The 23711-nt window shown below is 46.3% G+C and overlaps 2 protein-coding genes across 3 annotated transcripts in view; both read left to right on the forward strand.

Moving 5' to 3' along the window:
• Positions 1-4904, forward strand: part of ALDH1A3 (aldehyde dehydrogenase 1 family member A3) — a 37698-nt gene extending 32794 nt beyond the window's left edge. The window contains exons 12-13 of the mRNA XM_087743601.1: positions 384-458; positions 1904-4904. Coding sequence (XP_087599727.1) covers positions 384-458; positions 1904-1976 — 148 coding nt within the window. The 3' untranslated portion in view covers positions 1977-4904. The remainder of the gene's footprint in view (positions 1-383; positions 459-1903) is intronic.
• A 2297-nt stretch (positions 4905-7201) lies between these two features.
• LRRK1 (leucine rich repeat kinase 1) overlaps positions 7202-23711 on the forward strand; it is an 83106-nt gene continuing 66596 nt past the window's right edge. Inside the window, exons 1-2 of one of the 2 annotated variants that reach the window (XM_087744430.1) lie at positions 7202-7303; positions 10887-11102. In XM_087744430.1, coding sequence (XP_087600556.1) covers positions 11036-11102 — 67 coding nt within the window. In that variant the 5' untranslated portion in view covers positions 7202-7303; positions 10887-11035. Of the gene's footprint in view, positions 7304-10886; positions 11103-11592; positions 12072-23711 lie in introns of those variants that run through there. The other variant, XM_087744431.1, reaches the window with a different exon arrangement.

Raw genomic sequence — 23711 nt, forward strand, 5'->3', positions numbered from 1 at the left:
ATGGTGGGGCCTGCTTGCGAGTGTTTAGACAGCTTTCTGAGTAAACGTGTTCACTTCAGAATGTGCTTCATTAAACTAGGGAATAGGTTGGACTATTTATTTTAAGCACGGCTCTGAGCACAGCATAAATTCCAGCTCAAGCATGAATGTCTTAGCCATTAGAGGCTCTGAAGTAAGATGTGGGCCAGACTCAGTACTGCTCAAATGTTTTCTGTTTCTGTAGCAAAATAAGATTTTATTGCTAAAATCTGATTTCTCAAGTGAATGAACTGTATAAAGAGAAAACTGACAAATTTCAGCCTTTTTTGTATTGTTGTTGTTGTCGTCATCTTGCTTCTCCTTGGTATTGAATTGTCTTTTTACAATTGATGGTTTTATTGTAGGATCAACTGTTACAATGCGCTCTATGCACAGGCTCCTTTTGGTGGCTTTAAAATGTCAGGCAATGGCAGAGAACTGTAAGTTTTGCTCAATATTTTGTTTATATGTGGATGGTGAATGCAATAACAGTTGTGACTCTCTGAACAGTATTTGTTGAGTTTGCTTTTAAACTATCAGGCTTGCACTACGCTGCACAGGGAGGTGCTAAGCCGGTACAGTGTGGATGTAAAGCACAGAAGTGAGAGCGTGAGCCTTCAGGAGTACCTTCATCTGTTTTATAAGCTCTTCATAACTCCAGTTCAGTCAGTTCCACTTGCCAGCATTTTTCCTTACTAGTTAGATTTTTAGATCAAGGGAGAAGTATGGCACCTTGGCTGGGGACACTGGTGTCCACCCCAAACCTCCTCCATCTTTATATGGCGGTATCTGGGCCTCCCTTGACTGCTGTATCATTGCTCCTAGTTGGACCTCTTCCCACCACTGACTTTCTAATGTTGGAGGTAGAACAAGGAATGATCTCTGAGATCATTCTACCTCCCACCTTCCAAGCTTGCTACTAAATTACAGAAGGACCCTCTGTCCCTCTTCCTCAGCCTGGCCTGTTGCAGCATGGCTACAAGACATTCCAGCTCTACTAACCCAGCAATTTTTAAACCAAGGTCACCCTATAAGTTAGAGGTAGAGCTGAGAAATTGTCTTAAATCTTAATTTTCTTCTTGTATAGGAGAGAGGCAGGTTTTATTACACCGTTCATAAGATTCTTCAGAGGAATCTAATGCACCTTTTCTTGCATAAGCCAGATTTATTTCCAGGAACCATTTCCAGTAGCTGTTCTGGTGCATCTGCTGCTCTGAGACATTCAGATGCCTCACTTGCTAAGCACAGCAAATGAATGAATCCTCGAATGGGACATATATATTGAGACCTTATGGTTTACTTTGCCTGACTGCCTGGTTAATTAAAGGATGTCAGGGGTTTATCCCTTGGGCAAGGCATGGGAATAGAGCCAGTTTCCACCAACTAAGACATAATGCAGTGGTGGGCTCTGTCATCAGCATGGGTTTCTGGAGCAACTGTGCCCTCTTGATTATATGGTATCTTGTAGATAGACGCTTACTTTCAGTGAACAAGTAACTTTAATTACTATCTAAGCCCTGATAACTATGTTTACGTGGATGTTTCTTCTATGGGTTCTCACAACAGCACTGGGTTTTCACTAGGCAGAGAGTCACAAGGTGTCATCTTGTGGGTTACTGTGACCAGAAGAATTCCATGTTTCTTTTACAACAGGGTGTGGTTGTGCGTACTTATGTGCATGTCCTTGGCCATTATTAGAAGTGGTGGGCCAAACTGATAGCTGGTATAAGCCAGTTCAGATCTGGTTTTAATGGCCTGATGTCATCTACAGCAGCTGTCGATCGGTGGCTAAAACGCACTTGTGTAGAAATCTCTTATCTTAGGGAAGTACACATTAACATGCTACAATTGTTTGTCCCTTTCCCTCCTCTCTCTCGTTTTCCAGAGGTGAATATGCTTTGGCAGAATATACCGAAGTGAAAACAGTCACCATTAAACTCTCCCAGAAGAGTCCATGAAAACAGAAGGCCTAAAATGCTGACACTCTGAATGTGACACATGGGGGACGTGTTCAGAGCAAGGGGGAGGGGAGGGGTAGGAAGGAAAATGGAAACACCTAACTTAATTCCTCTAGAAACACTGAATCTACTGGACTCCATTTTGTCAACTGGCTCTTCGAAAACTGATTTAACTGACCCTACTGGCAGCATGGCACACACTTGTACTGTACAAGTCCCTGGCTGTACATCTGTCTGCTACCTGTGACTAAAATGCTGGTCAGTCACAGTGTTTGCAGGACATCGGCATTCAACTGTACCCCTGAAGGACGTGGACATCAAGGGCATGTTAGAAAGACTTCTGGTACCATTAATTAGCATGGACTGTTAAACACCTTCAGAGGCATATGGGTTTCACTTGGCATAAATGGACTTGAGTGGCAGGGCTAATACAACTTGACTGAAGTTGGCGGAGTTTGTGTGAAGACTGCAGCTGGAGTTTGGGATGGGAGTGCAAGCTTTCATGGAAGGATCTGTAAGGAAATTCTCTTTGAAAGAGCTATCTTGGTCTCTCTAAAGATACATGCGTCCTCCATATCGGTGATATTCTAGCCCTGAATGAGATTTATGGGAGTTTCCTAGAGGACTCCTTTGGGGCCAGTATTTCACCCAGCAGAGCTAGACTTTAAAGTGTCCTTTGAACCTGATGTTTTGGTATGCACACATTACACATGCTGCAAATGCAAGTTACTGACTTGCTAACCCTTGTGGCTCCGAATGAGTCACAACTGTATCTCAAACCTTCACTATAGCACTTTTCACAAGAGGATTTTGCACTGTACTTACCGTGATGACACAGAGTTGAATGCTAAGCACGTAGCATGGTAGATAACCCACAGAAAACATCCCACACCAGTCCTTCTGTTCTGGGGGAGGGAGCAGAAGAGCTGCAAGAAGCTGTCCTGCTCTCTCTTTCTCTGTAACTTTCAGGCTGTGTGACCATCTCTTCATTTTTTGAGCCAGAGCTATTATTATGAGAGTAAAACTTATAAGCTCTTCTCACTGCTTCTTCATCCCATATGAATGTAGCTTAAAATAAATTTCTGGAAGTACAGTATGAAAAGGCAGGTGTTCCCAAGCACACACTGAGTGCTAAAGATGTGGGTGTACAAACCAGTTACCATGGAATAAGCTATGGCTGGACTTAATATGTCAGCGGCTTTGCAGTAATTGTCCTCATGAGTGCTGTCATCTTGTGGCAAGCACAGAGTAGCTGATCCTTCACTGAGGAATGAACTGCCTGGAATTGTCTCTTGCTTACAGTTGTATAAGCATGCACATATGTGAATAGCATCCGTGGAGTGGCTGTCACGCCAAGTTCATGCTTTAGTATCTTCTGCAGTAACTTCTTTGCATGCCCAGACATGACTATGACATTAATGACAAGCCACATGCTGTCTTCAGTTCCTGGGTTCACTGCTTTCCCTCCTCCTCCTCCCGATTCTGTACTTGAGAACCACTGGCAAACGTACGGGAAGTTCCATGTCTGCAGGAGCTGTAAGTATGCAGGACTTAGTGGTGTCAGCTTGTTCGGAAGTATAGCTGATCTCGCTGGGATTGTCCCCTGAGAGCACACCAAGAGAGGTTCCTTAGGGCATATCAACAGATCTCCATGGAGCACTGGTAAAGATTGCTGCCTGGAGTTTTCCAGATGTCAGGGCTCTAAGCAGAAATGCAGGTCTACCCTCTAGTCTGATGCAAGCAAGGATTTAACCGGTACATTCCTTTGCTCAGATACGCCCAGTCAGTAACAAGTTCTGTTGCATGAGCGGACCTTTTTTTGGAGGGGAAAGGAAGGTGGGTGGCGATAAGTATGGAAAAAGTTTGCATGAGGCTAAACTTCCTTATTAGTTAGTGAACATTGAAATTGCACTTCAACACTGCTTAACTTCTTCAATGACATACCTCCAACAGTCGTGTGTACCTAGGTGCCTGTCCTCCCATGGATATGTGCGACAGGTAAATCTCCCCGTCCAGTGAAGAAAATGTCCTCCCTTCCCCATGAAAGGCCAAATGGGAACACTGTAAATAAGTTTCTATTTTTGTAAAACACGTAGAGCGCAAACATCTTCTCAGACAAACATTTTACTTTTGCCTACTTGATGGTTTTCTAGGGCTGCAGTCAGACAGTGGGGAAGTAAGGCAAACAGTAAAAGGCTGGTTATCTTGATGTATCTCTGTATTAATTTTTGATAAACAGTGGCTGAAACTGAAATCATCTGAAATTCTTAAAATCCTAGTATTCTGGCTTTATATGTACGATATATATTTCACCTCTTTTTCTCCCCTTATCAAGTTTTTAAAAAATCAATGTATCTCTTATTGTATAAATCAGGGTTTGACTCTACACACTGAATTTTCTAAGTTATATAACACTAGACACTAACTTTAAAATAACCCCTTAGAGGGTATATATTCTTTCATTGCACAGTAAGGCTTTCATATGAAATACTACTTTAAAAAAAAAAAAGAAAAAAAAGAAGTATATTTATAAATTAGGAGACAGTTAATCTAATGTATTTTTATAGCTAAAGATACATGAAAATGCTATGTTTAAACCTCATGTATATATTTAGACTATGGGTATCTTTTTGTAATAGTTCTTGTTCCTAATAAATGTTTAACTTTGTGAAATGGTTTCTAAATGCTACATATTGATATTGCTCAGAAAGCAAGGTGGGGGAGCAGGAAACTTCTATTGACTTTACTCATTTTAACCGAGGAGTAACTTGAATGCTTTTTTATTTACACTGATTAGTGCTTTAAGATAATTCCATGTGTTAAGACCCCTTCCATCAGCAAGCAACTTCCACTCAACTCAATCCTCCTGTTTTTTATTTCACTCTGAATTTGGCCCATTGTGTCAATAAAAATAAACACTGGAAAGGGTTACAGTTTCATGCTTCTAAAACAAAATGGCCCTGTGTTGGTCTAGTTACAGGGGGCTCTTCCTAGAACAGCGTTGTGTCTGTTCCCCTTGATTCAGTGACCCAGCGGTAGTTCCCACATGGAAACGTGCGCCAGGCTCACAAGAGACAACATAATTTCGAGGTACCTTTTCCACGTGGCAGAATTGAACGCAGAGTGCGTGTTTGCATGGGTGTATCTGGGGATTCAGTATCTCACAGGGGGAGCGTGAAGGAATCTGAACTTGGATTCACTTCTGCACCTTGTGAAGAATAGCCTATTTTAAAAAAGCAACGTGCCGAAGTGTGGTCAATGCTCTGCACGTAAAAGCTGGAGCGTGCGTCTGTCAGCTTGCCTTTTAAGCAGTCGCTTTGATAAGTTGTGCCGTTTACAGTAAGCGGAAGGGGAAGGAGAGCAGAGCTGCAGCTGGCAGGGGCAAGCACAGCTTCTTCCAGTTCGAAGTCCGATAGACCCTTTTTGCCTTCTGAGGTGAGCCTCAAAATGGAGAATTTGAAGGGACCACGCCACCAGGTGGGGCGTCCTGCCTTGGTCTGGCTGCTTCCTAAACCCCTTTGAGACACATCCACCACTAGTATGACTCTGCTAAATGCGTTCCCATTCCTGTCTTATTTCCCTCGTCTGTAATGTAGACAGAGAGCAAGCACATACCGATACCATTGTCTTTTAACTCTCTTCCCATCCGATACACATATGAGAAATACCTGTCATCTCCCCACACAGGCCAAGCCAAACTCCTTGAATTTTCCACTTGCTAACAGCATCACTCGGAAGCTTTGAGACTTTAGGAGGAGGAAGGCTGGAGATACAAAGGAGTTACTGTGAGTGGCATAATCAATGGAGATATAAGCCAGGGAGAGGGATGAGATTTGGGGGAAAAAAAGAAGAAAAAAAATTTGGCTTGAATGTGTGGAGGAATTCTTGCTAGGGAAAGTCTCTATCAAAATAAAGGAAAAAAGTTATTTTAGTGGGTTTTCAAACAATTGTGCTAAAAAAGCTGTAAGAAAGGTCGGGGTAAGAGCCAGGTTGTGAGGCATAAAAGACAGCAGGCTGGGTAGGAGGTGGAAGGGGTGCTAAAAACAGGTGATGCTGCTATGGCTGCAGCTAAAAGCAGATTAATGGGGACCTGAACCCAGGTAAGAGCACCGGTGAACACCCATCCTCTCTATGTCTCCATAATCACGTCAAAGAAACACCCTAGGCAAATCTCAGGCTGCAGCAGCCATTCAGTGAATGGATATGGCTTTTTCCATCCTCCAGCAATCATCAGAGACCCCACTTCTTGGTATGGACCAGGGAAGAAAAAAAACCCTGTGTGTAATTTACAGAATCATTATGAATAACAAAGCAAAAGGCATGCAGAAATGGTCTTTTCTTAGTAGGTCCAATGGGTGGAAAATAAAGCAGTACCAGGCTTGTGAGAGGTTCCCGGTACCTGAACGGGTTGGTGATGGGGAAAAGCCATGTGCAACGCTGGACGCCAGCTGGAGCGCGGCATGGCTCACACTTCCGAAGAAAGGGGGCAATCTCGCTTTGCTTTTCCAAAGAGGAGCAAACTCACGCCGAGATCCGGGGAAGGAGCAACTTTCAAAGGCAGAGATCTCGGATCAACTCTGTTCTCGGTAAGGCCAGGCCTCCGTCGCGCAGAGAGGAGATGGGCAGCGCTGCCGTGTGCGCCACTGCCCGCCGGGTGCCCCGGCCTGGGGAGCTACGTGGCGGCTGGTTGTGAGGGCGAGGCTCTGTAGCTGAGAGAGAGAGGGTCCTGCTTCAGGTCCCGCACTCCCACAGCCTGCTTTTTCCTAAAAAACCCCAAAGCCAAAGAGCTAAAGCCCGCGTAGGGGCTGCCCGGGGAGCGGGCGGGCCCCAGCCACCGATGGATGAGTGCGTCCCGGCTGGGGAAGGAGCCCAGGAGCGGGGCTGCCCGGTGCCCCCCCTCAGGCTCTCCCTCCCTCCCTCCCTCCCTCCCTCCCCGTCCCCCTCGGCGGGACGGGCTCCGTGCCCGGGGCTCGCCGGCGGGCAGCGGGAGCGGTCTGCCCAGGGCAGGAGGGCGAGGGGCCGTGCGAGGCCTGCGGCCCGCGGCCCGTCACCCTCAGCCGCCCCCGGCGAGACGCAGCCCCTCGCCCTGGCCGGGGCCCCGAGAGGAGCCGGGCGGGCCCTGCGCCGGCCCGCGGGCCCGGTGGCGGAGGAGGCGCCGCGCCGCTGCCCCGCTCCTTTTCCTTCCTCCCTCCCTCCGCCTCCCACGCCGCAGAGCGAGGCGGGCGGGCGGGCGGCGCCGGAGGAGGAGGCGGAGGAGGAGGAGGAGGAGGCGGCGGCGGCGGCGGCGGCACGGCCGCAGGGACCCCGCCGGCCCCGAGACGCAGGAGGTACCGTGGCTTTGCTGCCGCTTCGGCCTGGCCGCCCCGCGGGCACCTGCCCCGCCGTGAGGGGAGGCGGCGGGGTGGGGGCTGCTGGGGCACGCCGGGGCTTTTCACGCGGAGAAAGCGGGGGGAAAAAAGCTTTTTTTTTAAAAAGAAAACTTTGTGGGACGGCGGGCGCGGCGGGCGCTGCCGGCGCTGCCCTCCCCGGCCCCGGCAGGCGGGAGAGCGGCTGCCCCGGCCCGGCTGCCCCGGCCCGGCGGGGAGAGGAAAGACTCGAGACTCGCCCTAAGGAAAAACTCGGTTTGATGTAAGCGGGGCCGCGGGCTGAGCTGGGAGCGGTTCCCGGCGGGCTCCCTCGCCCCGACCCGGGCAGGGGTGGCTCCCCCGGCCCTGGCGGGGGCCCAGCGCGGCCCTCAGCCCCTTGCCTGAACTGGCAGGCCGGCGGCAACCAGAAAGTGACTAGAAAGGCTTGTGAGACACCCCGAATCGTGGTGTAACGCCTTATTGCTCCTCAGCCGGCGGCTGTGGTGTGGGGAGAAGGGGACTGGTTTGCCGCTTTCTGCTCGGAGCTCAATGAAGGACGAAGGACGGGCGTCCCGTCGAGCTGGGGTGTCCCCAGGCGGGCATCGGGCAGGCCGCTTCGGTTCCAGGACTGGCTTCACCCTGCCTTGTGCGATGGCAGGCAGAAGAGCCCACGGCACATTTCCCTCCAGATGGTGTCGTGGGCCTCTCTAGATCCGTGGTGATACCCGTCACGGCGCCCAGCCTCAGATGGGCTTCTCAGAAACAGCAGGTGGTTTGAGCAAAGAACTGAAGTTTTGGCAGGTTTCTTGTGAATTGGGAAACCGTGGTGTTTCTGGGTGCCTTGCTGCATTTAGGCACGATGCACGGGGTGATGCCAGACGGGCTGGCAAAGTGGAGAGGAGGTGTTGGGGATGGTACAGGCACGGTCGGGTGTGCCGGGATGCTGTCTGACAGCTGGCAGTAGCAGGTCTCGGGAGAGAAACTGGGATCGTCTGAAATGGGATGCAAATCAGCATCCAGGTGTATTCTGCATGGTCCTCCTCCTTCTCAATGAGATTCTGCAGAGCCCATAGGATCCCTCTCCCTAAATCAAATTAAAACACAGTGTTTGCACGTGTTACAGTTGAGCGTATCTTGCTTAAGGTAAAAGCACTGTAGGGTTTTTTTTATTATATACACAAAGGTCCTGAAATATGGAAATACTGCTTACGTGGGTGCTGTGTGGCAGTAATACGCATGGCTACAGCATTTAGCATCCTTGCAGGTAAAGGGAACTGATTATCAAAATGACACTGTTATTTTTCCTGAAAGTTCTTTCACTCTATATGAGGAAAGTTTCAGCCTGGGGAGTAGCCTGAGTAGAAAGCTAAAAATGAGGAGTGGGATGGCTTTCAAGCCTCTGTGGTCCACACCAACCCCCGTTCAGTGTTTCTTGTACAGTTGCTGTGAGTGCACATGGTGTGCCCCCATTGTAGAGCAAGGAAACGCCTCAGAAACCAGCATCTGCTAAAAAGAGCTAGTCTGTTGGCCTTTGCGTGGGGAAGCATTTATTCTTACTGTAGCTGCTCAGTGCATTTATAGCGAGGGTGCAGGGGAGGCAGCTGCTGGAAGCACCACATCCCCTCCATTTTCAAAGTTAACAACCTGGACAGCTTTTGGGAGGCGTGAGAGCTTGCCCGACACCTCTGCCTGGGGTATTGCACCCACGACATGGCAGAGATGTGGGGTCCCAGCGCAGCAGCCGTGCCTGCCAGCGTGGCCGAGGGAAGCTTGGTCCAGGAGCCGAGCTGACTCCGGTGGGAACTCGGCATGTTCCAGGGCAGAATCCGGTCCTCCACCAACACACCCACAGTTTGTGGGCTGGATCTGGGCTTAAGGACCACCTGCACCTCAGCCTCCTGCAGCAGCCTACAGCCTCCCCTCCTCCTGTGGGTGAAAGCTGCCAAATTCAGCCTCTTACATGTGCCCAGCTGCTGCTGCATTGGGGTGCCAGAGCTGCCAGGGCCTGACCTGGGAGATGAGCTGTGATGCAGAGGGAGGGGTGGATGCTCGGCAGCTCAGGCATCTGCATCCATCTGGAGTTGTAGCCATCCTGCTGCAAAGGAGGTGTTTAGCTGTGGGATGTGTGTGAAAGACATGTAGCCTGGCCCAGGTCTCTCAGTCCATATCATTATTTGCCATATGGCACCCAGATTATTTTTCCCACCTCTGAAAAACACCAAAGAACCAAACCGTGATCTTTGGCAGCACCCAACACCCGGATTGCAGGGCACAGGGGTGCGCGTAGCACTTGGGGTGTGAGTTTGGGTTCCTGCTGCCAGGCACCACAAAGTAGGGCTCATCAGAAGCTGAGTTTTGCTCTAAGTGCACCTAAAATGCAATTATTTGCCTAGAAACAGCTGATGTAGCATGCAGTGATTTTTAACATTACCGGCTGGTGGTTAAAACCCTATGTAACAAGGGAGGAGCAGAAAGCTTCCTGGAAGTGGTGATGGAACAGTGTATTTTTGCATTCTCCTTGGCCTTTGATCCCAACTCAGGAAGCCAGCTCTGCTCAGGGAGAGTTAGGGATATTCTTGGGTCTTGCTGGCCGAAGTGGGAGGTGGGTTACCTGCTTTGCTGAATTCGAGCCTCCAATCAAAACTTCAGCATCATGCACCAGACGTGAGAAAAACTAATAAGAGTCAAAGGTGGTGGGCATCATGTTACATCTGAGAGGCGTTCACTGACTGAAACTGAAAACAGAAAATGAAGGAGCGCTGGTGCTGGTTGGGCGCACACTGCAAATTCACCCGTAGCCTTAACCTCTGTGGAAGATGCATTAAAAGAGAGAAAATTACAGGTGTGCAGCTTTGGAGAGGTAAGGAGTTGGAAATGCCCTGGGAGACTGAGCTGTGCAGTTTTCTGCTGGCTGTTATGCAGGACGTTTCAGAAGAAGCCAACCTTTAAGAGCTACGAAGGGCCTGATTTGCCTCCCTGAACATGTTTGAAGAAGCCTGACGCTTCTGGGGTGGTAGAGTTCTCTAAAAGGACTGGGCAAAGGGGGAAGGAGCTGGTGCATTTCTCTTAGCCCTCTTTCCTTTTCTACAGAGGATTGTCTCAGTAACCACATCAGTATTTTTCAGTTTCTCACAGTGGAGACTTACAAGAGCCACAGTCGTCTTTGTGGATGGGAAAGGTTTTGAGGTTGCATTTAGGATTTTTCCAGCTGCACTGCATGGTTTCAGTGCTCTGCCTTGACACTAACTTGTGGAGAGTCTGAAACTGCAGCTGTGACCCCTGCCCGCCCCCCACACCCTCTGCCCAAAGACTGAGCGGCTTTGGTGGAGAAAAATTGGGAACATTATATTTTCTATAGTGGAGACATTGTTAGCCTCCTCTGTTAATTCATGTTGTGCTCTTAACAAAGCTATTATGAAAACAATTGTATTAATATTTGCATAGGATGGTGAGCGCCTTTCTGCAAAGTAATATTTAGACAGCCTTGTTAGAGTGCAGAGGAAGAAGCATCTTGCAATTTCAATACTAGAACGATTAATTTCGTTTACTATTTATTTTTAAACAGGGTAAATGATGTTTCTTCGGGATGGTGCTTAGTAGCAGTCGCTCTGCTCCTGCGTTTACTTGATGGAGATCATTCAGCTTTGACAACACTATTCAATTTTAAGTGCTGCAGAAAGTTCGTCTGTTGGATCTTCACATCTGTGACCCAGAATGTACTGGTGTGTGGGAACTGAGGAATCCGCTATTTGCAGAGAGAGCAACATGGATCCACAAAATGGTAAATAGGATGATTTCTTTTCTTTCATGTTCAGATTGGGAGCGAAAGGTTTTAAGAGAACTCAGTAGCCAGCTGCCACTGAGTTTTGATAAAATTTAAGTATATGAAAGATCTTACAGTGATTTGAGCCCTAATCTTTGAAAATCTACAGTATAGAACAAGGAATTTTACTTGCAAGGAGAATGATGTTGAACTACTCAGGTGGTAAGAATAGCATTCCTCTGAAGACCGATTTTCTCCAAAGGCCTACGGAATAAGTCAATATATGTATCACGTCTCACCAGTTCCTAAATATGTTTTACAAGATCTGCGCCTTTTTAGCATGTGAATGCAAATATGTTCCCAGCCACTGATGCAGTGTGTATTCAGGGTATGAAAGCTGCTAAAATCAGAGCGTCGTTTCTCAGGCTGAGCAGATATTAACCTGCTCCAGTTTTATTGTCAGCTTTGATTCAGTGGCTTGCAGTGATTTATTGTTGGGCTAGATTAGAAGGTCTGCATTTATGTAATGTAATAAATCCATAGGTGGAAATTTCTCTTTCAGAAGGGACATATGCTTCAGGTTGCTTCCTGTTAATTTTTTTCTGAACAGCCAAATTATTTTTGGATTATTTTTATCGCTGAAACTCTCAGCTCCTAGGCACTGCTGCATTTCTCTGAGTCAAAACCCAGTTCTGTTTCTGCATCAAGAAATAGCCTTCTGGTTATTGTATAACGGTATTCCCCCCTTGCAACGAGCAGTTCATTAGGAGGCAGCATCTGCGTTTTAAGTGTGGGATGAAGGTGTGTTTGACGCTTTGTAGTGAGTAAGCAGGCTTCAGTAGAAGCTAATGTTTTTGCAGCCTTATTTTGGATTTTATCAGCAACTATGAAGCAAAACCTGATACTTTATTCAGAGGCTGCCTTATCTTCTTTGAAGACGTTTCTCACCAGCGTCACAGGGAGCTCTGGGAACTCTTTCCTTTCTCCGTATGTATTCTGCTTATTCTGTGTTACTGATTTTTTTTGTTGGTTTTTGGTTTTGTTAATTGGCATTGTATCTTTCTATAATAACCAGGGACATTTGTTTATTGAATATTCTTAGAATTTAAGAATTTTATCTTCTGAGTTTCTCTCTGGAAGAAATTATCTCCACTTGAATACTAAGCTATAAACCATGAGAAGAATTTTAATCTGCGCTAACGATTCGCAGGTGTTAAGAATTGCTAAAGTTTTATTCTGCAATAGTAATTTGACAAGTTTTTCTCACTGTTTAAAGATACAATAAATAAACATATTAGTTTGTGAGTGAATAATGAAGTGAAAAGTGAAAAAGGTATATTTTCTACGTTGTGAGTTCAGTTTTTCTTCTGAGAACATTATTGCATGTTTCTGTTATGTAAATTCAGTTAAACTGTTCAACTGGAGGCATACCAATCTTACTGGTATAACTGTTCTATACTTACATGTCTGGGTTATTTTCTTTGATAAACAGTTTTGGAAGGCTGGCAAAGGGATCCTAGGAAAGCTTAAGATCCAGGACTGCCCTGGTGGATTTGCTCCTTATAAGCATACTGTACATGTTTAAACTCATTTTTATTTCGGGATTGTTTGAGTCCTGCCAAGAATAATTGTCATTAGCTAGCTGGTCCACTCCCTAAGTTAGCTGGTCCTTGTTCTGCGTTTGGATCCTATTACACAGCCTGAACACAGGAACGCAGTGACTCATTCAGCCTCCACACTTGAACCTATTGTTTACGTGCATTTATTAACAATCTAGATGCAGCCTCCTGCTTCCATTCAGTGGGAACCACTGGGAAGTAGAGTGAGATCACAGATAATTTCTTCAACGCCAACGACCTCATTAATGCACACAAAGCTCGGAGTCTTTTTTTTCGGGCAGGAAGGACAGGCGTGTGGATGTGAGTGGTTTAACAAACAGCACGGTGGTGCTTGTGGCTCCGGGATGGGTCTGTTGGATCAATGTGGCGTTACGGCCGACACAGTGCTGGAAGCACCTTCCAGCAGGTACCATGTGCACCCAGTGCCTTGATCATTTGAAAGCCTTTAAGATTTTTAGGGCTTTTTTTTTCCTGACAGCTATACGTTTGGCCAGGTCTTCATGTGGAGAACAGGTTCACAGCATCATTGACTGTAGTTAGCAAATGTAACATGATGCAAGGGCTCACCTTACTGCTCGTGTCTCCTCTGCTATTCCTCTTGGCTGAGGCAGTGATCTGGCCTGTATCCCAGCAGGATACCCACTTACCCTGAGAGCAGGCGAGCTGTGTTTCAGAACTGGGCCCTGTCTGCCCTCCGGGGATGGTGCTGGGCTTGACTCTATGATGCCGGTGAGCACCCACTGGTCCACAGAGAGGACTTGTCACTGGAGTGCCAAATAATGCTCCATTTTGGGTGCAGTCAGCACCTCCCTTGCCTCCTCAAACCCCGCTTCCCCTCTCCTAGATTTGTTCATCTTGTCCTAATTAAAAGAAAGAAAGTGAGCGGGGATACGGGGGCAGCTGCAGTCTCTCATGAAGCACAGGGTTTTTTTAAACTTGGTTAAAGAGTTCTACATAATATAGCGGAGGTGACATAATATGAATCTTGTAGGAAATACAATGGAAGCCCAATGATATCACTGTATGAATGCGTAGAACAGAATAGAGATTCATCTCCTTTCTACGGGCCGCTTGGTTTCTTTGAATCTTATGAAAATTTACAGCTAGGATTTAATTCTCATATGAGTTTCTAGGAGACAGTTCAGCAAAGACGTAGGAAAGCAATCATTGTCTTCTGAAATGTAAGGGTACTTTTGTTAAAGAGCTTATCGCTCTCTTATTGAGGATTTTATTCAAAGTCGCAGAGCGTTCATATGCCATTTGTGTGTGTCTCGGAGGTGGAATTGGATTATCCTTCGAACACACCAGAGGGTGTCTCTTCTCTCCTGCTAAATCTAGAAATGAGCATTGAAAAGGGGTGTTATGTTGTGATATATATAATATTACATAGTTAGGGACAATGATACCAGTGATGGTTGTTTTATAGTTTTATAGTAGCTTTACAGATCTTAACTAAATGAACCTTCACAACTTCTTTGGAGACAAATCTGTTGTAAGCTGGTGACTTTCGACTGTCCAGGGAAGCACAGATAGATATGTGCAGTATGCCTGGAAAACAGACCTAAATATTAAAATGAGGGAGCAAACAAGTAACCAGAATATAACGACCTGAGTTGGCATTTGGAGGGGACCAGAGGCTCTTAAAGCTGTGCTTCAAAAGTGCCGTGGTGACCCTGCAGCTCACGGGGCTTTGTATTTTATCAGAAAGAAACTACCCACGATGGTAGTGACCTTTGCAACCCCGTCTGGGCCGTGGCTCAGCTCAGTACTGACTCAGAGGGAAAGCTGCTGCCTGCACCGCTGCTTCCTGAATCGTAGAAAAGTCTCCGCTGCAAGTAAGAGGATTTTAAATGGGAGAGTTAAAGAGTCATTTTAACAGGAGGGACCGCTCAGGAGCTAGTGCAATTTTATATGGAAAGTTTCACAACGGATTCAATGGTGACAGCTTGAGGTTAGCTAATAGCAAATGAAACGGCTTATTCTCATGGGACATCGCTTTGTGCATCCAGCGTCGCTCCCCTGTTTGCATGAGGCCAGGACGTTTGCAAATGTGGCCGAGGCCTTCGTCGTAGGGCGGCAGTTTGAGGAGGTGGCAAGACTGTAGGTGGAGGGATGGAAACTTTTGCAGACCCTGCCCTTGCTCTCCATTTTGTACTTACTGGATAACCCGAGCCTTCCAGGCTGTCTGTCTGGCAGTGTGAAATCCACTTAAAAAACAAAAGTCTGCAGGAAGAACCTGACCTCTTTATAGCAATAAAAGCAGGCAGAGCTCACCCGCTCCTGGGTGTGCATGTACGTGGCCTCCAGATGAGATCTTTGCTGTTGTTTCCTCATAGTTCTGCACAGTTGATTTTGTTGCCTTAAATGTGAAGGGCAGGAACTTGCATTTGGTAGTGTGAATATCTCTGCTTATAAATCTTTCCAGCTGAATAGAGGAGGAAGGGAAAATCAGTGTTGGCAGCACCACGGATATCACTGTGTTCCTCATGAAATCACCATGTAAGCTTTAAAATCTTTACATCAGCTCTGCGCGTGGGGCTAGGGCCAGCAGCTCGGTCTTGGGGCGTGTTGACTTAGCCCCGTCCGTGGCACGTTGTGCTGTATAACTGAAAAAGTACTCGCACCCTCCGTCCTGCTTTTTCCGTCCACACAGTGGAGATGATAGTAACATTACCCTGAGTCTGCTGAGACAGCGTGGCGGTGAGAAGGACAAGGAGAGCATCTGGGAGGTGATCTGAGCGCACAGGGCACTAGAGACCTGCAAAGTGTGTTGGTTGCTTGAAGTTCTGTATAATCAGACTAAATGAGCCTTGAAGGTTTTCTGTTTTTTTTTCCCCATTTGTTAGTTAATTTGATTCCAAACAGCAAATTGAAAGTATTCCTACAAGCAAAAAAAAAAAAGGCAAAAAATAAAACAGGTGTCTTATGCGAGTTAGTCTTACTGCATAGTGCCCTGCAGAAGGAGAAGTAGGAAATGCTAGGCAGGAATAGGAAGTACCCTAGTAAAGCAGTAATAGGCTTGTATTTTTAAACATATTTAAATATATACTTCATACAGAAGTGGTGCAGTCTCACATGGGGCCAAAAGCTAATGCGGAAGGCTGCTCTGCAGCAGAAAATGCATGTGGTTAAGCCTGCTCTCCTGTGCAGACTGTAGCACAACCATGTATTGCACCATCTCGCCGGACTGAGCCTGGATTTCCCAAAGGGCAACGAATGCTGGGGCATTTACAATTAGGTGCCTAATTTAAGACGCTCTGAACTCATTTTCAGAGTCTGGATACTAAGCACTGTTCTTCAGACATACCCTTAGAAGATGTTCCCTGTATTTTGAAACAGAGGCATCTACAAGAACCATTTGCCTTTGAAAACCTCTTCTTGGGCATGTGGAAAGTGGGAGTTTGGCTTGCGGGTGCTGCGTCCCTCTGGAGTCAAGGAGATATAAAGGAGCACTTAGGTCTTAGTAGTGGCAGGACCAGCTTTTTCCTGATAAATACCATCAAAGCCAGCCTGCTCTTGAACTTGAGGGCCGTAGCAAGATGGGCAGAGCTGCTGGGAGTGCCAGCGGTGCAGTGCAGACCTTGGGAAACTAATTGAGCAGAGAGTCCAACCTGAGAGCCAGTTTGATTTACAGACAGTAGTAAAACATTGATCTTTATCTGAGCTGTATCTGGCATTATCTGCTGCTATACAGCTTTATTTTTCCACCTTTCAGTTAAAAGGTATTTGTGGTGTGTTACATTAAAATGTAACTTATGACAACTTTATCAAGAAGCCTAGAAAAAAACAAAGATAAGGTGATAAGGTAGTAAATAAAATCCTTTGCCCTTAGAACCTGTGCACAGGGACTCCTTAACGATGTGTGGCTCTCAGGTGAGGGTTGACGCTGTGGTCATAGAACCGTTGTTCTCCGTTTCAGTGGGGAAAAGCAATTGATACTGTTCACACCAACTCAGTCTTTACCAGGCCTGTAATTGATTTATTGTTTTGTCAGTGATGTTGCAGGCGATTTCATACTTGCATGAAAGAAAGTGCTATGAATTTATTTTTTTTTGTCCTCTCCAAAGCCTACGGGGGCCTTAGCCAAAACCCATTAAAGACTTTGCACTGACATAACAGGCTTGGGATCAGATCTTCAGGGATCCTTACAGCATTAAGTCTGAGGTTTGTTTTGTTTTTCATTTCTCTGATCGATAAAGGGGCTGCCAGGGCTCTGCTTGGCAGAAGGCAGCTAACTGGGAGGAAATGTTTGCATTGCAGATGAGCGTGTGGGGGATGGATTTTATACCATTCAGCTCCCAGTCTGCTATGCAGGTAAAGTCTGTCTCTTAATAGGTTCTGTTTAAGATTTTACATCAAATTAGGCTGATATTGAATTCCTTTCCTTAATCCAAGTCTGTGTGCTCATTAGTGGGTCAGCAATTGCTTATTTGCGTGATTATGTATCACCACAGCAGCAGCCCTTTTATGTAAGCTGCTGAGAGTTTCACAACAGAAGTGTGTCCATGCTTTGAATTTGTGCCTTGCTCTTATTTAGAGGGAGGACTTAGAAAATAAGTCTTTAAGTATTAGGGAAGGCCCTCAACCTTCAAAAAGCCCTCCTGCAGTCAGAGGGGCTCTGGGGGTCGGCACTTTCTGGTTTAAAAAAAAAAAAAAAAAGTGTGCTTTCAGAAATTACAAACTGCCCTTAAAACATGAACAGCTACATGCAGGCAAACTCAGTGAGTCTGATCATGAATCTGAAATGGAGTCAGCAAGGACATATTCAGACCATGTTAAAATACGACTGTTGAAAAAGATTCACATTGAACAATAGCAAAGTTGTTGCAGTGAAATCTTGGGGGTTAAGCTGCAGTTTTTGCAAATACTCAGTCCCTCCCAGTATGATAATTAGCCACCCTGTGCGTGTTGGAAGAGAGGGTGAAACCCAGTGATGTCTTTGTAGATTATATATTTTTTGCAGGGACATGTGTACCTACTGGTGCCTACACAGCCTTCCCTAGCCTGAGCTCTCCTGGCACGGGTGCTTGTGGTGGTGGGATGTGTTGCTCTGGACAGGCAGGTGGGACTTGGGGTCTGCCACAGAGCTGCACAGAGCAGTGGGAAATCTGGTGCAGGTCCTCTCTTTTTGGCTCACCCTCTCTGGCTGGCGAGGGCGGCAGATCTGTGGTGAGCTTCGGGAACTTCTCAGTCGCAAAGAGAAGCCCCATGTTGTGTCACCCAAGGGTGAGGGAAAGGGTCAGTCTGCTACAGGAAGGGCGGGAGGAAGGCGAAGGGTGAAAGGAGCCGAGACCTGGGGCTGGGAGCTGGAGGAGCAGCTTAATTTCAGTTTTAGTAGTCAATCTGTGGATCCCAAGTGTAAAGGCTGGCATTTCGGATACTGCTGGGGAAAGCTCAGTCCCAGGCTGTCCACAACTCCTTTTCTGTGCATAGTTGAAAATCATGGAAAAATAACGAAGCAAAGCAGTGATTCAAAGAAGAAGTCTGGATAAATTTAGCTCAAATATTCTTGGTATGTTTGTGGTCGCTGTGGAAATTACATCACTGCTTGTTTTAATGATCAGAATATCGCTTGGAAAACTGGCATGGCTACCCGAGAAGAGCTCAAAAGGAAATCTTTTAGAAGTGTGTATGTCTTTGGAATTGCTTCACCTGCAGTTAGTTGGTTTTGGGGTTATTTGTTTTATTCCCATCTTGGTTAAGGAGTATTTTGACGAGAGGTTATTGCTGCTTAATTGAAAAGCCACAAGGTTTGGAGCTGATACACTCTGCAGTGTGATTATCTACTTCACATAAAAATTCTGTCTGGGGAGTAAGATTCAAAAAGAGTGCTGGTAATTGCTGAATACAAGACCTCCTCCAGAATCTGCCTGCATGTCTTTCTGTCTTGCACATCAAAGAGCCTTTGAAAATGCTTTTATTTTTGCATCAAACAGGAACATTCTTTTTTTTTTTTTTTTTTTTGTAACACTAATGGACAAGATCCCTTTTCAGGTCTCAAATGTAGCTTGAAAACCAAAAAAGTCTAGCTCCTTAAGTGGGCTTGTAATCATGGTCACAGTTCTCCGATGTTTTGCACCTCGGACCTTTCACATGATGGTAGGAGGGGAATAAAAGCTATCAAATCAAAGTCATTTGCTGGGACTCGACCAGGTTCTCAGATGCACTGGATCAGAGTTCATCATAGGTGGGTGGGAAGGGGATGAAACGTGCCTTGCCTAATTTTGGCATCTCTGCCTTGGAGCAGCCATCTAAAAATGCTGTGGGCTGCAGCGGGTTCACAGCATGTACCTTTGTTTGAACATAGCATCCTCCCAGGCAGAGTCCTTGTCCTCCCTCCAACTGAAATGAATGCTGATATTCCCAGACATCAGGGAGACAAAGGGGAAATATCTCCCCATTCCCCCTCTCTGCAAATGCAGACACATCTGTCGCTTGTAGGTTTTGTCACAAGTGAGGGAAGGTTTTATTTCTTTTGGTAGCCCCCATTAAAGCTTTGGCAGCACACCACTATGCAGCCTGGTTCAGGACCAGCACTGTCTTGGCCAACAGCAGAGGTCTTTTCATCAGGCCTTCTCTTCTGCTCCAGACACAGCTGTTAAGGTAATCTCCCCTCTGAGATATTCTGTCTCGGAAACCGGCATCTCGGAGGATCTGCTCCTATTCGCATGGAAGCTGGTGGAAGTGCTCATGTTGAGTTCAGAAGAAGCTGGAGTGGAGCCTCGCTTTCTCCACTGTTTTGGTTTTTTTTTTGTTGTTTTTAAGACTATCGTATTCATCTCTTCCCTCTGATGCTCTTCCCAGCTCTGCACTTCCCTTGGCTCTGCTGTTGCCAAATTGCCCGTTCAACTGTCTTGATGCCAACCATATCCTGTATCTTGATTGCACTTTCTTTTCCTCTGCATGCAACACTTTTACCTAAACTAATCTAGAGTTGTTGTCTTGGTGATAAATGAGAAGTGAGGATAGCAAAGAGTAAGGTATTTTATTAGGCTAGCAGACACAGTTAAAGCAGCACATGGAACTGTGTCTAACATGTACTAAGCTTGGATTTTGCTGCATGGGGTGTTTACTCCCTCAAATCTCTTGAAAGGCTTCTTCCCTTAGATGTGTCTGCTTTTTCCTAGATCTATCAGTTTGTTTAATAAAAGATATTCTCTCTTTCTACAAACATCCCTCAAAGTAGCCTGTGAAGCCGTTATCATCTCGCCTGTTGCGACTGTTAGTGCCTAGTAGCTGGGTTAACTTCTGCACATGTGTAAAATGGGAATGCAGGCTGTAGGACTGGAAGGAGAGTGTGGGTCAGTGTCCTGGTGTCACACTCCTAAACCTTATGCAAGGCCTGTTTGAAGCAAGTTGACTTGTCTGTTGCTTCTGCTTCTTCTAGAAGACTGTTCCAAAGCCTCATTTCTCCAACATTTTAAACTTTCTTCTAATTGGCAGCCAAAATGTATTCATACCCTGTATATAAATAACTCTTCTCCTTCCCTGGTGTCTCCCTCTGGATGTATTTATAGACAGTACTCCCATCCCCATCCAGCCTTCATTTTTCCAGGCTCAACAAGCCAAGCTCTTTTCATCTGCAGTCTTGTAATTAGACTGTCCATTTCTTCAATTCGTCTTCTCCACCTCTTCCAGATTCTCTTAATCTTCCTTGAACATGATAAACTGGAGTTGTGCAAGGTATTTTACATATCTTTTAAATGTTGCTTGCCCTTTTTTCCTCCTCTCTGGCCAGGCTTTTCAAAATCTAAATATATCCAGGTTCTGTAAGAGACCCGCCGTGCTCCTTGGGGAAGGGAGGAGGGACACTGGTGGCCACGCAGGTGACAGCAGATACCCAGGACCCCTGCCGTTTGATGGAGGGATGGAGAACTGGGCTTGCTGCTGTGGCCCAGGGGGACCTGATGGAGCAGCTATGGGCTTCATCCTACCAGTTTCATCACCTTTCTCTGAAAGCCCCACTGGGGCTTGTCTTTCCCGGTAGCATCCGTGGAGTTTCATGGGGCTGGAGAGACACAAATTGGCTGCTTCTGTGCTATTATTTTTGACCCGCAGTTGGGTTGGAGTGTCGTAAATGGGTTTTCCTTTTAGGAGGGTGTTTACATGTGTTATTAAAGTGAAACATAAGCTTAGCAGCTGCTTTTCTCAACTCAGACAAGCTGTAGAATCGCTGGATGTGTCTTTGGTGGACCCAGTGGAGGACTTGGACTCAGAAGAGACCTGAGCAGAGACCTTGGGCCCGTCCTCCCCGCAAACGCACACAGGGACTTCTTCCCTGAACTCCTCCAGACGTAGCCTCTCACAGCTGGGGCTAAAAGCATTTGCTTCTTTCTAAAGCTAGCTTTAAATATATGTCTAAGGAGGATGCAGCAGAAGAGGGCTGGCCATGACTTGGTGCTTCCCCAATGTGATCAATTAATGACTTTTTTTTATTTTTAGAAGAATGTTGAGCAAATTATTTCTTTGAAAGAGAGAAAACATTGATGCATGGAATTATTTCCCCTCTGATGAAAGCTTGAACATTAGGGAAAAGGAAAATTTTCAAAAGAAACAAAAGTTAGCCATGAAATTTTATTTTACGAAGTTTCAAATGAAATCCAATCTTGGTTTGGTTTCATGGCTATAATATTTGATTCAGTTGGACAGGAATGGTCTCACTAGAGACACCTTTCATCATTTAATAATCCTCTCTTTCCAGCCATGCCTGGAAACGAACACGAAGAAAATACAAAAGCGTAGTCATACTTTTGCATGCTTAATGTACATTTTCCAATTTAGAATTTGGAAAGCAAGAGTGGCATAGCTGGCCTTGCATGCAAAAGCATATTTCTGAATGATTCAAGCTGTAGGATTGGAACCAAATCACTGAGGCCAAAAGGCAAAAATAGAAACTTTCACTCAGAGCTGAGTCATTTGTATTTTCAATATGGCAATAGGCTCTCTGGCCATTTTGAGCTTTCTTGGTTCCCTCAGTCTCTTTCCCTTGGGGGTGGAAATTAGGGCCATCATTATTCTCTGTGGTCTTTGCTGATCCTTTGCACCCCAAAGAGGGCAGTACGGGAGGGATGTGGGGCATCTCCCTTCACTGCCAGAACCAGCCTTTGCCCTGTGCTTGCCAGAGGTCAGCCCCGTCCCGTTCCTTCCCTGCCCAAAGGCTAGTAGCGTGTCTACCAGGGATGATCTACCATGAGACAATCTGTCCACTGAGAAATGTGGTGTGGCCACTGATGCTCTGAGCGCTTCTGCAGATCAAAAGGGATGAACATGTGCACATGAAGCTGCTTAGGCCTGACATGTGTACTTAGGGGAGAGAGTAGAACCATCACTGTCATCAGAACCGGCCCAGTTCATCGTGCTGGTAAGCTGGGGAGGGCAGGGTTAGCGAATGGCTGCCTGCTTGTGTTCAGTACCCAGCCGCTTGGTGAAAAGTCGGAAGGAGAAGAGAGAGGAGGAGGAGGCAGCAGCCCTGTGTTTGCTGTTGGCTGCTGCCTTTTGTTTGGGATGTGGGGGTTGTCTCAGTGTTATCTATTGCAGCTAAGGAAGCTTTATAAACAGAGAGGGTGAAACTAAAGGTGGGGTGTGGAGCAACGGGAGCCTTGCGTGCTGATATGCATGGCTGGACGGGGATTTGTGTAGGGTTTATCAGTACAGGAGAGGCTGGCTGCAGCCCCTGGAGCCCAGGTGAGAGGAGGGGGTGCCCAGCCACGGTGCTGATGAGCTGCCTCCGCTCTGACTCTGCGATGAGGATTGCAGTCCTGCTGTTTCTCTTCCATCAGGCATAGCCCAGGGCAGTGGAAGTGGTGCGTGCACTTTTAAAACAGCCTGTGGGCAGGATTGTGTCCAAGGTAGAGCTGTCCTCTTGCAGAGCACAAGAGAAGAGGCACGTCCCAGGCCGTCACGTGTAGTAGCCCTTGTTCCTTTTCCCTGGATAGCTGCAGGTATCGTTAGTGACCCCAAAGCTACCTTGCAGTTTCCAGTGTGATTTGCACGCTGACGTGATGGGTTTGCTCCGATGGTCATATTCCAGTGTGTATTTCTTTGTGCAGTCCCTAAGCTCGTTGCCTTGTAAGGGCTTTGTGTAACCTCTTGTACTTTAGCAAAGTAAGAATAACCAGCTCAGCTTCATTTGAACTTCTTGGACAATGCAAATAATTGCCAGGAACCTGGGAGGTGCATGCAGAAATGCAGGAGCCCGCTCGGATCTGGTAGAGCTTTTCAGTTCCAGCTTAGTGCTGGCTCTGACAGACAGACAGACAGCTTCACACAGCCATTCAGGCAGCTGTGATGCTGCCCACTAAAGACTGCTGAGTCTCACTGTTACTAGTATTTGAGGTTTTTCTGTTCCCTCTTTCCCCGTTATCCTGGATGATGGAGAAATGATTGTGTAAGTGTAGAGCTAAGCTTTCAGAGGCGTCCGTTTTTTGTAATTCAGTTCTGGAGCCCCTTAAAAAGGCAGGAGTCCAGAGCATTTTTCCATCCAGGACTTAATATTTTCCTGTCAGTTTTGCATTAGCAAATGTTTTTTTTCCTTGCAGGTTAAGAGTGTTTCTAAATAGAAAATTTCCAATGGCTCTGATAATTGGTCACTTTGCATTGCTATACCTAAAATTGTTCAGCATGCCCTTTACAAGATCGTGTATGCTTGCTGGAAAATGTTTAATGCAGATCAGGACTTTGCATGCATGGTACTGGCACGTAAACAATTTAAAAATAAGTCCGGATTATGCAATAATAGTGAAAAAGATCCTTTCAGTATGGGATTTTTTGTCTTTGAAGCATTCTTCTGTGTTTCAGATCTGGTCTTTTGTAGGGTTATAAGTTTCCTTTTGGGGCAGTGAGCATCGATTGTAAGCTATGTTGTAGATGCGGGTTTCTTTTGTACTCAATACATCATCTTTTCCACTGCCTTGGCAGGCAGATCTCAGTGTAGAGCCACTCCTTTAATTAGCTGAAATAATGAATGTTTGGGTGAAATGGAACCACAAGAAATAGGCAGAAAAAGTGT

The sequence above is a fragment of the Nipponia nippon genome, unplaced genomic scaffold (assembly GCF_047370975.1).
Source record: "Nipponia nippon isolate SJK-2023a ecotype South Korea unplaced genomic scaffold, ASM4737097v1 scaffold_9, whole genome shotgun sequence".
NCBI classification, from domain to species: Eukaryota; Metazoa; Chordata; class Aves; order Pelecaniformes; family Threskiornithidae; genus Nipponia; species Nipponia nippon.